Here is a 15,827-nt window from a genome sequence, read left to right on the forward strand (position 1 = left end):
CTGATTCAAGATGAGGTGTGGATGACTTTCTGCGTATCAGCTTGAGGGTGTGTGAAGAGATGATGGATAACGCGGACCCTGAGTCGACTTCCATTTCACAGGGCATGTTTTGGATTTTCACGGTTACTTTTATTTTGTTGCTGCTTGGAGGTCGTAATGCTTGCACCGATGACTCACTAGTCTGGGCTACATTAGCGTGGCGTATAGTGACTGTATGGCAGTCGCTTTTGCGGTTGGGTGCCTTGTTGTAGCCCAGTGCTGACTTGTGGCTGGACTTGGGCGATCCGACTTGGTTCTTTGTAGAGCGACAGGCTCGAGCGATGTGTCCCATTTTTCCGCAGTTTCGGCATTGTGCTTCCCGGAACCGGCAGGACTTCCTCCAGTGAGTTCCTCCACAGCTTGCGCAAGGGGTGCCCTGAATTGTTGCGGCCCCCCCCGGTTGCTTGCCATGGAACTTAGTTCTCAGGACCTCTTCTTCGTCATCCTCTGATGATGACACGTCCTCTACACACCCCTGATGTACCTGTTCGGCCCTGCGGGAGGATGGGGGAGTGTGCGACTGCCGGACCTCTTTTGCGGATTGTTCTGCCGCTTCAGCAGCGAGTGCCTCCTCATGCGCTGTTTTGAAAGTCAGCTCTTTCTTCGCAAAGAGTCGTCTTTGGAGTTTTTCATTTCGCAGCCCACACACCAATCTGTCCCGAAGTGCCATCTCTAGGTCAGGGAAATTGCAATGCCGGGCTGCCTGCCGGAGGGCTGTGACGAATGCCGCTAGGGATTCCCCTTGGGCTTGGTTGCGGTTGTAGAACGCGTGTCTGCTGGCTATTTCTGATGGCTGTGGTGAGAAGTGTTCTTTGAGTCGGTTCTTTATTGTGTCAAACGGTGTAGTTTGAAGCTGGGCTGGCGCCACCAGTGCCCGCGCTATATCAAACGTGGAACGCCCACACACGCTGAAGAACGTTGCTCTCGCGAGATCTGTGTCTTCAATCTTGTTTGCCTCAAGGTAGAAGTCGAAGCGGGTGATGTAGGATTCCCAGTCCTCGGCTGTTGAGTCAAACGGTTCGAAGTGGCCCTTAGCGGCCATGTCTGCCTTCTGGACGACGCGAGCGTATGTTGGATGGCGGAGGTGACAATTCCTCACGCTTAAGATTTCAGCTTAGGTCTTGGGGCTGCCTACCCAAGCACCTTGTTAGTGATATCGCTCGGGTATTGGGGCTGCATACCCAATCAGATATCCCATCCTCGTCGCCAGTATTAAATAGTGGGTTCAGACTTGAAGTAAACCAACAGCTCTTTATTCAGTATAACCACACACAACACACACAACTGACAGAAACCCTCAATATATATACATACCAGTTTTCCCTCCCAAAGAGTTATAGCCAATGAGAACACGTACTTTAGAATACCCTCGTTTGCATAACTCACATACATTGTAACTTATTTACAGCTCAGTGATTGGTCTTTATCTGGCTCTCCTGATTTGCTGCCACCCGTACTTAGTGGCCACTGATAGCAAAGCCTTGAGTTCTCTATCAGCTAGAGTTCGACCAATACATTACATATATTATGTTAGATTTCTTTCTCATTGGGTTGTATCATAGTAATAACTAATATGGGAATGCCAGTAGTGATGTAGCTGTATGGATTTTCTGTTCTTCTGGAATTGGGCTGTGTATCAAATATGGCTTGGTATAGCTGGGTGGGGGCTTGCAATTCTTTCTCAGTGATGTATTCATAAAATGGGAGCCATTTTTCGTAAAACTGTGACCTGTTGGAGGAGTTATTTAGGTTGTGTAGATTGTTAGTTATCTTTTCTATAATGACGTAGTCCCAAATTTTTAGATACCATTGCTTAACTGATGGTTGTATAGGTTTGTTCCAATTTACTGCTATTAAGTTTAAGGGAAGGAATTTTTTAAAATTTAAATCGCCCTCAGTGAAAATGGTCACATAACTGGTGGCCCCATCACCTGATCTCCAGACAGAGGGGAGTTTAGATCTCCCTCTGCGCTGTGGTGCGGAGGGCAATCTCAACTCCCCTCTGTCTGGAGATCAGGGGGCGGGGCCACCAGCCATGTGACCATTTTCAAGAGGTACCGGAACTCCGTTCCACCGCTTTCCTGCTGAAAAAAAGCCCTGGTTGCAGGAGACAAAAGTATATCTGCAACAAAGCAAAAAAGCCTGCATTGGCTAATGTTAATGCATAAAGTTGATAAAAGGCTGCCACAACTTTTGAATAAGGTCCTCTTAGCTCAGGATGTGTCATTGTCATGAATCAAATGCAAACGACCAAAGAAGACGTTCTTTATTCAGGAATATAATTCACTTGCTACGTGTTTTGAAGTACAATTGGTTTGACTGGTCAGCTTGACCAAGTCTCGCAGCAAAGTGCCATGATATGTTAATGCCCAGCGTGGTGTGCCAGTCAGAGTGTCAAACTACGATCTGAGAAACTCAGATTCAACTTCTCACTTTTCCGTTGAAGCTTGTTCAATGACAGGGCTTTTTTTTCAGGGGGAATGCGGGGGAACGGAGTTCCAGAACCTCTTGAAAATGGTCACATGGCTGGTGGCCCCACCCCCTGATCTCCAGACAGAGGGGAGTTTAGATTGCCCTCAGTGCCAATCTCAACTCCCCTCTGTCTGGAGATCAGGGGGCGGGGCCACCAGCCATGTGACCATTCCCTCCCCCCAGGACAACCCACTGAGTTCCACCACCTCTTTTCCCAGAAAAAAAGCCCTGCTCAGTGATCTTTGGCCACTCTATTAAAGGGACAGGAAATTTGCTTCTCTGTAAACATGTTTATGGCGGCAGTTTATAGATTGACAGATTAACTACAGCATATAAAACCCATTTCATCCAGTGCCCACGGTGAGTCTTATTCCTCAACACTCCCGTTTTACGGACCCACAAGAGTTTTCATGGTTTTTATTGCTCTTAATAGCCTGGGGTATATATGTACGAGCAGGAGAGAATGCCCCCAAAATCACTAGCCGACTTCTCAACGCCCGCACTACAGCGCCCAGGGTGCTTTGCGCCATCTCAGCCGCCGGCGCATAGAGGCGCGACGCAATACATGCCGGGAGTAGTAGTCCCTCAGGGAGGAGGATTTTGGTGGGGGACACACCTCCCACTCCCTTTCTTCTGGCTCTTGATTGGCCGAGGAGGCGGGAAGAGACAACCAACCCAAAGCAAAGCCTTGAGCCGGGGGTGGGCGTCGCTTTGGAGAGACGTGAGCGCGGACCTATGGGGTGGCGTGACGTCAGGAGGGGGCGGGGCGGCGACTGAGGAAGGGGAGGTGGCGGCGGAGGCGGCCCGTGGCGCTCTTGTCCCGAGCGGTGGCGGCTGCGGCGACGCCAGGCTCCAGAGGCGACCAGAGGCCGGCCCCGGCAGCGGTGGCGCCGCCCGAGCACGGTAAGCGCCCGAGGCGTCGTAGGCCTCCCCTCTGCCTCAAGGCCGGCCGTTGGGCGCCGCCCCCATTTCTGAGGGGAAACAAGTGACGGTCCCCCCCCCCCCCCACACACACACTCATTCCGGCCTTGCGTTCCCTCCCGAGGTGTTCGTGTGACTTTCTTCTCTCCCCCATCCCCGCTCACGTCCTTTTTTCCCCACCTAGCTTTCCCCACCTAGCTGCGGCTCCGGTGTAGGGGAGGGGGTTCACACGTGCATCATGCGTGTCAAGGGTAGGGGATGAAATATGTGGTTTGAGCGGGTTGCCTTCCCATGAGCGTTTTATGCAAGCAAAATGTATATGCAATTTGACAATATAATATATATTAAAATGAGGTTTCTATACATATATTTAAGGAGTATTTAAAAAACATATGTGCGTGCGTGCAAGAATCTGGCCATTAACTGTAAAGATTATTAGATATAATATGTATATCTAATAAGTTTAATATGTAATGTGTCCGATATTTTAAATTGTAATGTTTATATAATCAATTTTACGTGTGTAAATTATGCTTGTTTTGTGTTTATGTGTATATATGCATAATTTATGTATGCACACTGTAATATTAGAATGTATATAATTTTTTATCTACTTTATATCTGCTTCATGCGGAATGTAATGGTGTATGCGCTTGAGTTTTCATACCTTCAAATTTTGTTTGTATTTTGGTGGGATAGCTCAACATGACTTAACTCTCCCCCTCCACACACACTCATGCTAGAAAAAAAATGAGTGTCAAAATGATTCCCCCACTAGAAGTTTGGCGGACTTTGAATACGTGTCTGAGAGATCTGTTGGTGAGGTATTGCAAAACTCTTCTCTGCCCATTGTCATTTTCCTCCAGAAATAGAGGGAATGTTGCAAAATATGTGTTTGAATATTTACATATAGTTATGCACAAGTATTTTTGCTGGAGTGGCTAGATTTATGGAGGTTGGGAGTGGAGCCACCCCTAAACTTGATGAAAAAGGAGGGGTTGTCAAAATGAGCTAAGGCAGCCGTTGAATGTGGGGAGCTAAGGCAGCCATTGAATGTGGGGAGTTTCTTTTTTGAGCAATCTATTTAAGATGCTGTGAGAACTTTCTCTCCCCCCTCCTCTTTTCCTTCCTGTTAAGGGGTGGTTGTGATCCTGTGGGGCTGTTTCTGACATGCAAGCTGTACCCTCACATTTCTGCTGTCAAGTGATTATCGTGAGTGGGGGTGAACATGTCCTGAGAGAGACCATATGACCCCATCTCTTCTTTCTGACTCTCCCCTCCGAGTCTTGCTTCGTTTGTCTTCCTTATACCTCCCCCCACTTTGTTGGTCTTGTCTCCCTTACTGACCCTGTATGTAGGGTCAGGCTTTGTTTAAACTAATTTATTCAATTGTCTCCCAAATGGCTTCTTTAGACCCTTATCATGTTGTGTTTATTCCTCGATTCTCCGATCACCAGATTACACTCTGACAAGTAGCAGTGTTGATCAGAATTCTAATCTTGCTTATAATTATCCATGGACAGTTTAGGTTAGAATGGGGGATCTTTCATTGATTGGAGAAAGGGGACTAACAAGGCATATTGGTGGTGATACCTTGAACTCCTCTAAGTGTTCTGTCTTCTCTTTTCCTCTTCCTGCTGATAATTTAGCTTTGATGTGTGCTCTCGTAATCTGGCATCTTGGTTCTCATATCAGTTCAACACTTCCCTCTCTTCATGTGTACCTTTGTTCACTTGTTTTCATATGTGACTGAACACTTTCCTCTGTTTTTGGATTTTCTCCCTTGCATGAGGCGTATAACATCATACTACTCTGCTCCTTGTTAATCCTGAACTTCCTTCTGTTTTTGTATTTGCAAGATTATAATCCATGTCAGTTGTTGCAACTCTCACGAACCTGCCCTAAAAGGTTAGAAACAGTTCACCTTTATGCTGTTTGTTAACTGCCCTGTTTGCAAATAATAAAAAAAAATTGAGGGAAGTCTGTTAACCTTTGATTTGTTGCCCTCTGAAATACTCTTTTCAGAAGCTGCTCTAAATTCTTTGAGTGGAGGAAGAGGAGGAAAAAGGTTGGGTGGAGTGAGGAAATTAATATTGCTTCAGTGTCTTCTGAATTTTAATTGGCCACATTATTGATCTAATAAATATAATCCTTTTTCTGCACCTATCTGCTCCAGTCGTGGTTCTCAAAAGATGTGAGCTTGTGGACCAAGGAATGGGGTTGAAGGAAAGTGTAACAAGGTAGCAATTTTTGTGTATAAAAATTGCAGCATTGCATTGCAGGTAGAGTCCAATTCTTTGATCTGGGAATGATCTCTTCCTAGACCAGGGAGCGGCTGTGCTTACACCCAGTTGAGCTCATTATGTTGGTTTATATCGAAGAATCCATTCCTTTCAGGCTAGGTGAGCTAGGTGATGGGTGGGCTTATGAGAATCCTTTCGAAGTTACTAAGCCCTCTTTCCCTCCCCCATTGGTCACACTCTTTGTCAGTGCACGAGTCATGGTACAGCCATTACACTAACTGTGGGTATTTATTAGTTGAGAGAATTTAAACTGTGAATTTTCTTCCTGCTTATTTAGAAGGGGTTCGATGCAAACAAAGCAAGTAGGCGATCTCTTTTTTTCTCCCCTTCAGGATTCTATCATATTTTGACAGAAGGTTACTTACAAAGGATGGAAGGCCTGCAGTGAAAATAACATTCGTCCTCTGCTTTCTGCCCACCCTTGGAGGGATTTAACTATCCTAATTCTCCCAAGATCACTTCAGAAAGTTTAGTATCATCTCATGCACCTCTCGGCCCTTCTGTATGCTTAGTATGCGAATAGCTCCTCTTCGCTAATGAGAGGGAGAATGGGGACCCAGGGCAGCCCGGTGAAGAGCTATGATTATCTGCTCAAGTTCTTGTTGGTGGGAGACAGTGACGTGGGCAAAGGAGAAATCCTGGAGAGCCTTCAAGATGGAGCGTCAGAATCGCCCTACGCCTACAGCAATGGTAAGCATTTGCAAATGAAGAATAAAAGAACTGTAGCCAATGTTCTGTGCTATTGGGAACCTTTTGTGCATAGGATATGCTGTTGTAGTTTGTTGGAGGCCTCATTTTGTAGGACGTCACTGGGTTATCATTCAAAACCTGATTATATTTGAAATGTAGAGTTCAGAGGTGCCTGTTCAAAGGACAGCTAGGTTTGCTCACGTTTCTTGATAAGGGCACGCGTGGTGCAGTGCTAAATGTTACTCTCCTTCTGTACAACTAAAGGCTTTTTTTTTTTAAAGGCTGTTAGGCCGGTCGCAGTTGTAAAGGGCTGGCTAGGTTCGTCTGTTGTAGTAAAATCTAAGAAAAGTCCAGTGGCACATTAAAGATTAGCAACATTTATTTCAGCATGAGCTTTCATGAACTGTGCCGCAAGCCTCTAATTAAGAGCTAAGACACAGATCTGCACTTCTCCCCTCCATCTTTCCGTAGTAGTTAAGACTGTCACGCTGCCTGGCAGGTTCTGTGTCCTGTGGCGTTGTGCAATCTGTCACAGCTCTCTCTAGCCATCATAAATCCAGAACGATGGCCCCCGGGGCTCGACGGCAGAAAGCAAGCTCCTCCGCCTGCTGCGGTCCTGGGTCTTTTACACCCGAGGCCTGCTGCAGACTCTGAAAGTTAGAGCTGAGGAGGCTTAGGGAGGCCCAGGCGAGGCTGACGGCAGCGCTGGTTTACGTCAAGGTCTGTTCCGGTTGCATAGGAAACAGTAAGGTGTTCATTTTTTTTCAATGCAAAATTGGCATGCTGAGGAAGGGTGTCGCACAGCCCCCCACCCCAGTGCCTGCCAATTACTTTTTGCATCCTCTCTCCCTGTGCTCTTTCCCCCTCACCAAGCTCATTTGCAAAATTGACCGAGACCTGCGGGCAGTAGGAGGCATTAGCAGGCCCACCCCCTATTACATACCCCCTTTTGTTCTGAATTTGGACCCCCCCCTACACCATCCTCTGCTTTGTGTGCCGTTTGGCTTCAACAAGACAGTTTGCTGTCTTTATGTGCTGTTAAGCCTGAGAACCAGGCGATGACTTGATTCTCGCTTCGTGGATCCCTTGCTGATTGGGCAAAGCCGCTGGGCTGGTGTGTGCTTGAATTGCCATGGGTGGAGAGAGTGGCGTGAGAGAATAAGATGGGATTATGCAGAACCCTGTTCGCCAGTGAACTGGTTTTAGGTGGATAAAAAACTGAATGCTGCCGGAGCCGTCCGGTGGATTTAGGCCATTTTAAACATATAGTTTCTTAAATTTAAAAAGTATATTGGCAAATACTTTGTGAAGTAGTTAACCATAAATTCAGCATGAGTACAGTTAGATTATAGCCAAAATATCCAAACTAACAACTGAGTACTAAAAAAAAATAAATCCAATGACATTCATTAGACAGGTCAGTTCTAAAATATGGAACTGGATGGCAGCTATCTGATGGCCTGGAAGTTCAAAAACAGCCTGAGATAAAACTTAAACATGGTGGGGAAGGGGGGAGAATAGGACTGCTGACCTTACTAATGCTGAGAAGGGCTCATCACCTGCAGCTCCTGTAGAAAACGTCAGTGGGAAGAACTGTCGGCTCCACGCTCCATTCAGCCCTCAGAATGGCACTGGTTTAGCAGTATATCAGGAATTGTGATGCATCATCCGTCCGTGATTCTTTTTGGGTAAATAAAATCTTCCACCTCGAACCCAAATGGGCATGTGGCTAAACTGTCTCATCTCTTCCTGTCATCTGCGTTGCTACGATTTTAGATAGCAATCCTGCAGGCAATGCCTGTCTTTATTTTTTATACAGTGCCTTTGGATAGGCATTTACGTAAACACTAATTTGTTGTTATTGAAAACAGCCCAAGAGTTCAGAGCCCTGTTTGCAACAATACAAACAAACTAGAGAGAAGCCAGTGTTAGAGGAAGCTTGGTTTCTTGCTCTGTTCTTGCCCTTTGCTGAAATGGAGGTGAACTTTTGGGTTTGGTAGCTTATTGCCTGCTGCTGTTCTTTTGTTCATAGCTAATAGCCATCTGTAGTCAGTACTGGCAACTTTGAACTACCTGTCTGGCTGCGAAATGCCCCCCCCCCCATTCCTTTTTTATCTGCAGCTCAAAGGCCTTATAACTGCTGCCCCCAAGCCATCACATAGAAACATTATGCCAGAGTTCTTGTGCAAAACCTGTGGACTGCTGAAGACATCCTCTTTGTTCATTTCCACACATACATTGATGTGCCATTGTTATATTTAGTAATGTTCACTTCCCAGTGTTAAATAGCCCCAATCCCAGAACATTTCCAGAGGAGGCTGGAAAATCCACTATGGAAACTGCTCGCAATGATACCACACATTTTTGGAAAAGCATGCATTTCTATGAAACTTTTACCTTTTGCCAAACTGGTGTTGGAAGAAAAAGTAGACCTTGGCACGTGTTGCCAAAAGGCCATCACTATTCTTTTGAACAGTGGCTGTTGGAATTCTGAGTAGAAAAGCAGCTAGACTTAGAGGGTGGGCTATTAAAACATACATTTTGAAATACTTATAGTGGCATACTTACGGGAAATAGATCCAGAGGAGTTTGCCGTGTTAGTCTGTAGTAGCAAAATCAAAAAGAGTTCAGCAGCCCCCCTAGACTATCCAATTCCACTGCAGCAAGCCTTGTGCTGCAGTGGAATTGGATAGTCTAGGGGTGCTGCTGAACTCTTTTTGATTTTGCTACTACAGACTAACACGGCTAACTCCTTTGAACCTTTACACAAGCAAACTGATCCCCACACCAAAAGGAGCTGTCTGCATCTCCATATCAAAGGAGTTGTTTACATCCCTCCCCCCTCCCCTCCCCTCCTCTATATTTGACCAGTTTCCTTCTGCCCTCCATGCATCTGACGAAGAGAACGTGATTCTCGAAAGCTTATGCTACAATAAAAATGGTTAGTCTTGATTCGGTTTCGTTTTCTCAGCCATGCCGGACGCTCCTCTCGGCTGGTCCGGGAGGAAACGACCGGGCACCCTGACCGGGCGGCTGATCCGCAAGGATTAGCCCCCAGGACTCCCAGGGAGGGAGCCAGGGTCCGGGACGCGGCGGGAAGAACTCCCCGAAATCAATGCGGGGGGGGAATTGCCCGTTTGTCCCTATGGAGGCCGGCAGATGTGCGCGGCGCCTCGAGTGCCGCCGGGCAACGAGAAACGGCAAGTAAAAGAAACAGGCGGAAGCCTGTAAACAAGCGAATCCCTTCTGTTTTACAAGCGTTTGTGAAGGAGAGGTTGATCTGAAGAAGACTCGCTCTTCCCCTTCGTTGAGTTCCAGAATTTTGTTGGCGCCCCCCCCCCCCAAATGGCAGCAAGGAAGCAAAGTCCCGCTCTCGGTAAGTCAATCTCGGCTACTTTGAAGGGGGAGTCGCTCGAAGAGTTGGTGCGCAGGGCGGTGGTGGAAGCCATAAAACCCTTTGTTGACAAGCTGAACGAAACTGATCAAAGGGTGGGCTTAATTGAAAGCGAGGTGAAAACCATTAAGGCAGCAGCGGGGGGGGGGGCAGAAAAGTCTGCTCTGGAAAGTGCGTCACTTGTGAAGGCTACAAAAAAGGAGCTGAAGTTGGTGGAGAACCAGCTGATCGGGCTACAGGTGGAACGAACGCAGACAATTTTGCGTCTCCAAAACGTGAAAGAGGAGGAAAATGAGGATCTGTGGGATTTGGTCTCGGAACTACTGGCGACACCCGCGAGGACGACTAAAGAAGAGGTTAAAAGCGCCATTTTGGAGGTCCGTCGGGCTTCTTCAAAATATGCAACAAAGCGACAGTTGCCTCGTGAGATCATTATTGACTTTTCATCTAAAAAGATTCGGGACACCATCCTATATAACTCATACAATGCGGATTTGGACTTTATGGGTTTGAAAGTCAAGATCTTGAAGGACGTTCCATTTCTAGTCCGGAAACGGCGTTTTAAATATAAAAAGTTTGCAGCTCTTCTGAGGGACCATGGAATAAAGTACAAATGGTTATTCCCGGAAGGAATATGGTTCAGATATAAAGATCAGGCCTATAAGATATTATCAGAAGATCAACTAAAGGATTTTGAGAATAAAAACCCAGAACTCTGCTGCACCGAGAACGAAGAAAAGGAGGAGCCGGAGGGGGGGGAGGAGGAGGAGGAGAGCACCGCAATAGCGGTTGCACAGAGAGAATTGCGTCCGGGACCTAGAAGGGGGAGGAAAGTTTAATCAGAATTTGAAATGTTTATTCTCTGTATGATTAACCACTCCATCATTATTCTATGGAGCTATTTTTGTATTATGACAGTATGAAGGGAAACATTGAAGTGTAGTGTTTAGTGTTTGTAGTTCATTCCCCCTCCCTTTTCTTTTTCCACCCCCATTTGTCCCTTCCCTCTCCCCTTTCCTTGTGATAGTCTGGTGTCGTGTTTTGTAGTTATGAAAATAAAAAAATTTATAAAAAAAAAAAATGGTTAGTCTTAAAGGTGCTACTGGACTCTTTTTTACTTACGGGAAAGACTTCCCTAGGAGCATCAAGTGCAGGTTGAATCCCGAGTATCTTTTTGGCTTTTCTTTTGTGGTTTTAGGAAACACAAAGCAGCCATAGCTTAAAGGGCTTTGATAGCCATCATAGCTCAGTGCTTTCATAACCAAGTATTTGCGGAGAGTTAGATGATTTCCCCAGAATGCAGACTGTAGTCTCTTTCCACACACAGCTGGTATTTGCTTCTTACTGGTATGGTCCTAAGTTAGCTTCATGAATCCACCTGTACCCATACAAACACACATTTGCGTGCTCACAATGCTAACAAAATCAGGACATAATTTCTGGAAACTGGTTTATGCTCATCACTGTCTTTCTTCATTGCTTACATTGCGGTGGCTTTTTCTTCCTTCTTGGCAGTGAGCCACTGCTGTTTCACAAATATCGTTGAGAGTCCAGGAAGGAGAAAAATGCAATACTTGGCTTGCATCACATGGCTATGAAGCATATAGGGGGGGGACCATATATAATTCACAAAGGCCTGAAAAGCACTAGGGGAGAGTCCTAATGCTCGTGCCCTTCCTTCTCTGCCGCCTCTTCTGCCCTTGTCCCCTTAGTGCTTTATATCACAGGGGATCAAATGTCCACAGGGTGCAGTTGGTAAGTGGTTCTTACGCAGTTATCATCTCCTCTCTGGAAGCACATCTTCCTGTGGAAGAACTCTGGATGCGCAGGTATGCACACGACCATGCGGGAGAGTCATCGAGTGCCGCTTTCCCACATGCAGCCCATGCCCAGTTAGAAAGAGCAGTGTCTCAAGTCGATGTTGTAACCCCAGTCTTTTAGCTTGAACTGTGTAGCTACTTGCTCTTTCTTCTCCAGCAACTGAAATGAAACTATCTGTCCAGGTTGCTCCTTTTGGATTAGTGCCCTATTTTTGTGCATAAGGGAAGGGCTGAATCATTGTAAGTCTTCCTCCTCCTCCTTTCTGGACTGTTGACAGCCTGTCTAAGAGATCGTGCAGCCGTGTGACAAGAGGCTTGGCATCTGCAAGGAATCAGCACAGAGCCGGCTTCATAAGGAATCTTTTCCCTCCTGTGCTGGCTTTAGAATGTTTGTCATGCCTCCTTGTGATCTGCCTTAGAGAGAAAAGTGGCTGCAGCTGACTAGAGATCCCTTTAGATGGGAATGCTATGTAAATATGGCTGTTGTGGTCCAGAATTTGCTTAATTCCAGGCACTATGAAGTGCATAGGTATCGGTGCTTGATCACAGACCTAATCGTGATGTTTTCCAGGTTTATTCTGTATTAAATGCAACCTCAAGGAAACATGAAGCAATATGGGCATGTTGCACGTTGTTATCCTCAGCCGTGTCACTGGGCATGTGTGAGCATTCTAAAAAGATGGGGCTGTGGTGCCCTGGGGGAGTTTTTTCTTTGCATGCCAAAGGTTTAGTTCCCAACATCTCCACCCAAAAGGATCGGGTCATAGGTAAAGTGAAAAGCCTGTACCTGAGGCCCTGGTGATGCACTTCTAGCCAGAGTAGAGGGTGCTGACTTTGATAGACCAATGGTGTAATTTGGTGTGTTTGTGCATTTGGTACAGCAGGTTGCAATTATGAATGCTGACAGTTTGCTTTATTTTTCTCCTGTCGGGTTATTTTACATTCTGTAGAGCACCTTTGCTGCTTTTGTAGATGGTATTCTGTTCACGGTATGGCAAATGATAAGGCCTTTTCTTTCCTCTCCCCTCTAGTTTGAAGATGTGGGTTGGTAAATTAATATTAAATCAGTGCTCAAAAGATGTGTCCCTGCAGCATGGTTAGATCTCTGTGTGTGAAACTAATGGCAATGTTGTTCACAGCTCTGTAGAGCGTAGTTAAGCGTGGCCAGAAGTTTGTAAATAGAGTCCTGCTGTTGTGTTTCTCCAATTGCTGTGGAATGAATCAACAGGCAGTGCTCCAGTGGAATTGCACACGCAGCTAAAAAGTGACATGAAGGCAATTGATTCATCTGTTCTTGCAGTCCCTTCAAGGAAAAGTTTAGCTCTAGCCTCTCTCAGATGACTTTGACATAATACCTAAAGAATCTGGGAGGAAGTACTTGGCTCCTGTGCTTCGGTTCTCTTGCCTCACTTTTTATACCACTATCCTGTTTCTTGTTTATTCTTGGGTGATTCTACTTTTTATTCCTCCCTCTAGCTGCTGAACTGCAGAGGGTGACAGTTGACTGGAACAATTTGCTGTTGGTTTTTATGTAATGATTTGATGTTATGATGCAATAAACTGTTGGCTTTGGGCCTTTGGGAAGCTCATACTAAGCATGTTGGTTCTAGACTGTTTTTTTAAAGGGAAGTCGGCTTTGCAGTAAGTTATCCTTGAGAGTTAACTGCTGGGGGTGGGTGGGGGGAGTAATTTCTAAGGCTTACAGTGCCCCACTCTTGGGAGTACGGCAGTCTTTAACAATACAGTTAAATAATATTTAGCATGTCACTGAGTAGTATGAACAGAATCTGGTCGTGATGGCTAAACTGTTGTTAGAGTTGATGGTAGTAGTGCACCTCTGATTATCAAAGGAGCTTTGTTGCTTCCTAAAGTGAGACTGTTTTATACACTGTCAATTTTGTCTTTCCAGAATAGGTTGTGAAAAGAAAGGCTTACGGTGGGTTAAATGGCCTTTCGGTCAAAGTCATTGGTCTCTTCAGCCAAAATGAATTTGAGATTGGGCTGCTTGCCCTTGTATCTCAAGTCAAAAGGCAAAGATATGTTATGGTCCCGGTTTCAGTTTCTGGAGACTTAACTTCAGTTAAGTTCTGAAGGGAACTTAACTAAAGTTAGTTAATGTTGGCGATTGAACAGGCCCTTCTTAGGTGATCTTTTGGGCTAGCTAGTAATATCACTGTTGCTCAGATGCCATGTAAGACGCCTACTATGTAGACTTAAAAGTTCAGTGGAAGATTTCTTCTTTTGTTTTGTTCTTTACAGCAAACAAATCTAAATACTACCTGTACTGAGGCACTTTGAAAGATACAGTTGGAAGAAAGGTTTGGGGTTTTTTGCCAAAGGTTTGGAAGAATCATTTCAGCTATATTGCTTGGGTAATGTCCATAGACAGGCAAGCGAACAGTGTTGCAATATGTGTTGTTGTGAGGTTCTGTCAAGTAACTTTCAAAGACTTGGCTGCGTGAGTCCAGGAACTGCATGAATTAAAGCATTTTCTTTGATAAGCTACTAGTTCATTTCCTCTTACACTCCTTGCCAGGAATGGTGTTTCTCTACAAGCACATAACATATATAGGATTCTAAGCCCACCCCCTTTCAGGAAACAATTAGCTAAGTTTAATAAGTGAGCAGCAGGACATAGCAGAGATGATGTGTGAGAAACTCCAAGGCCATGAGGCCTGGCCTCTCAGGTGAAAGAGAAACTGCAGGCTGGGAAAGAGATCACAGCAGGCTGTCACATTCCAGGCAGAGAGCCACACAGAATCAAACAGGCCTTGCAGAGTATGACAGGAGACATCCTGACAATGATTTCTTTTGTTCACTATCCTAATAAAAATGTCACACAACTGTAGATGTAAAGGAATCTCCCCCATCATTGGATGCCATTAATTATCGCATATGTGCTCATACAAAGCTGTGTTCCTGCAAGGTGGAAAGATCTTTCTCTTTCCATCTGTAGTGGTGTAGATGATAACTCTGTGAAAAGTTGGCCCTCTGGCTATGTTTGTTGCTGAGGTTTGATGTGGTAGTTGATTCTTTCCTGATTTGTGTATTCCTAAACACTTCCTCTAGAAATTCTATTTTGGGGCCCCATCAGCGTGTTGGGTTTGGAAGTGTGCTCCGGTCTGAGCTGTTTGCTTCAGCCAGTGAGTGTCTTATTAAAGCAAGCAGACAGCATCACAACCTTTTAGGGACTACGAGAAAAGCCTGTCTTGCTTCCATAATTCTGTACCAACCTGCACAGTGCAGAACATTTTTTATGAGCTTGACTTCCTAAAACCTGTGCTATTACGTTTGTGGTAAAGCAGGTTCTTAGTTCTTAAAGCTATGAAAAGATGCCCAAAATATACACAGTTTCTGACAGCAATTCATAATTCATAGCAGTGTTTCCCTTGCAGGGAATCCTAATCTACTCTGTGGGGAAGGAAAAATAGCACTTGGAAGCTGGACAACGATTAGGTCTGCGATCAAGCGCTGATACCTATGTACTTCATAGTGCCTGGAATTAAGCAAATTAAAAGCTAAATAAAAGACTGCAGTGTGAGATCATCCACAAGCTGAAGCTGATAAAAAACGTAGCTGCTCATCTCCGGTCAGGAATTAAATAAAGCACATAAAGCCAGTAAATTTGTAAGGCCAATTCACAAGGTTAATTCTGCAAATCTCTGTATGGTCTCGCATTGGTCTACGTCTTGCTGCTGTCTGTTTTTTATTCTGGCCTTGTCTCACTTAAGATCTGTGGATCTTTTCTTACTGGTTGGCTTCATTTTTTCAAAGTTGTATTTGGTGTATTTGTTTTCATTGATAGGCTTTGCGTTTTGTTAGCTGTTTGAGTGAATATTTGTATCTGAAAAAGTAAATGCATTAAAAGTAAATGCATTGTAGAAATCCAACTGTGTGATTTAAGGGTTTGTGTCTAAATCTCTCTTTTATGCCAGTTTGTAGCTGTCTACTGCTGGCTTCTTCATCCTTCTGTAATTCGGCTCCCCTGTGTCTTGAGGCTCCCCTGGCAATAAGGCTGAAAATTCTGCTTGTGGGAGACACCCTGTTCTCTCCCTCAGCGGCTGCGTTGTCTATGACAGTGTTGCAGCAGAGGGGTGTGGGTTTTTTTCCATCTTTGCTGTGAGATACACAGGGTGGGTTCTGTCCTAGTTAGACCCCATGCTGCTCAATATTTAACTTGCAAAGCCA

General features: G+C 45.3%; 1 protein-coding gene across 1 annotated transcript in view; it reads left to right on the forward strand.

Moving 5' to 3' along the window:
- The first annotated feature begins 3,325 nt into the window (after positions 1–3,325).
- RAB40C (RAB40C, member RAS oncogene family) overlaps positions 3,326–15,827 on the forward strand; it is a 37,650-nt gene continuing 25,148 nt past the window's right edge. Inside the window, exons 1-2 of the mRNA XM_054995300.1 lie at positions 3,326–3,414; positions 6,068–6,425. Coding sequence (XP_054851275.1) covers positions 6,272–6,425 — 154 coding nt within the window. The 5' untranslated portion in view covers positions 3,326–3,414; positions 6,068–6,271. The remainder of the gene's footprint in view (positions 3,415–6,067; positions 6,426–15,827) is intronic.

The sequence above is a fragment of the Eublepharis macularius genome, chromosome 12, assembly GCF_028583425.1.
Source record: "Eublepharis macularius isolate TG4126 chromosome 12, MPM_Emac_v1.0, whole genome shotgun sequence".
Classification (NCBI taxonomy): domain Eukaryota; kingdom Metazoa; phylum Chordata; class Lepidosauria; order Squamata; family Eublepharidae; genus Eublepharis; species Eublepharis macularius.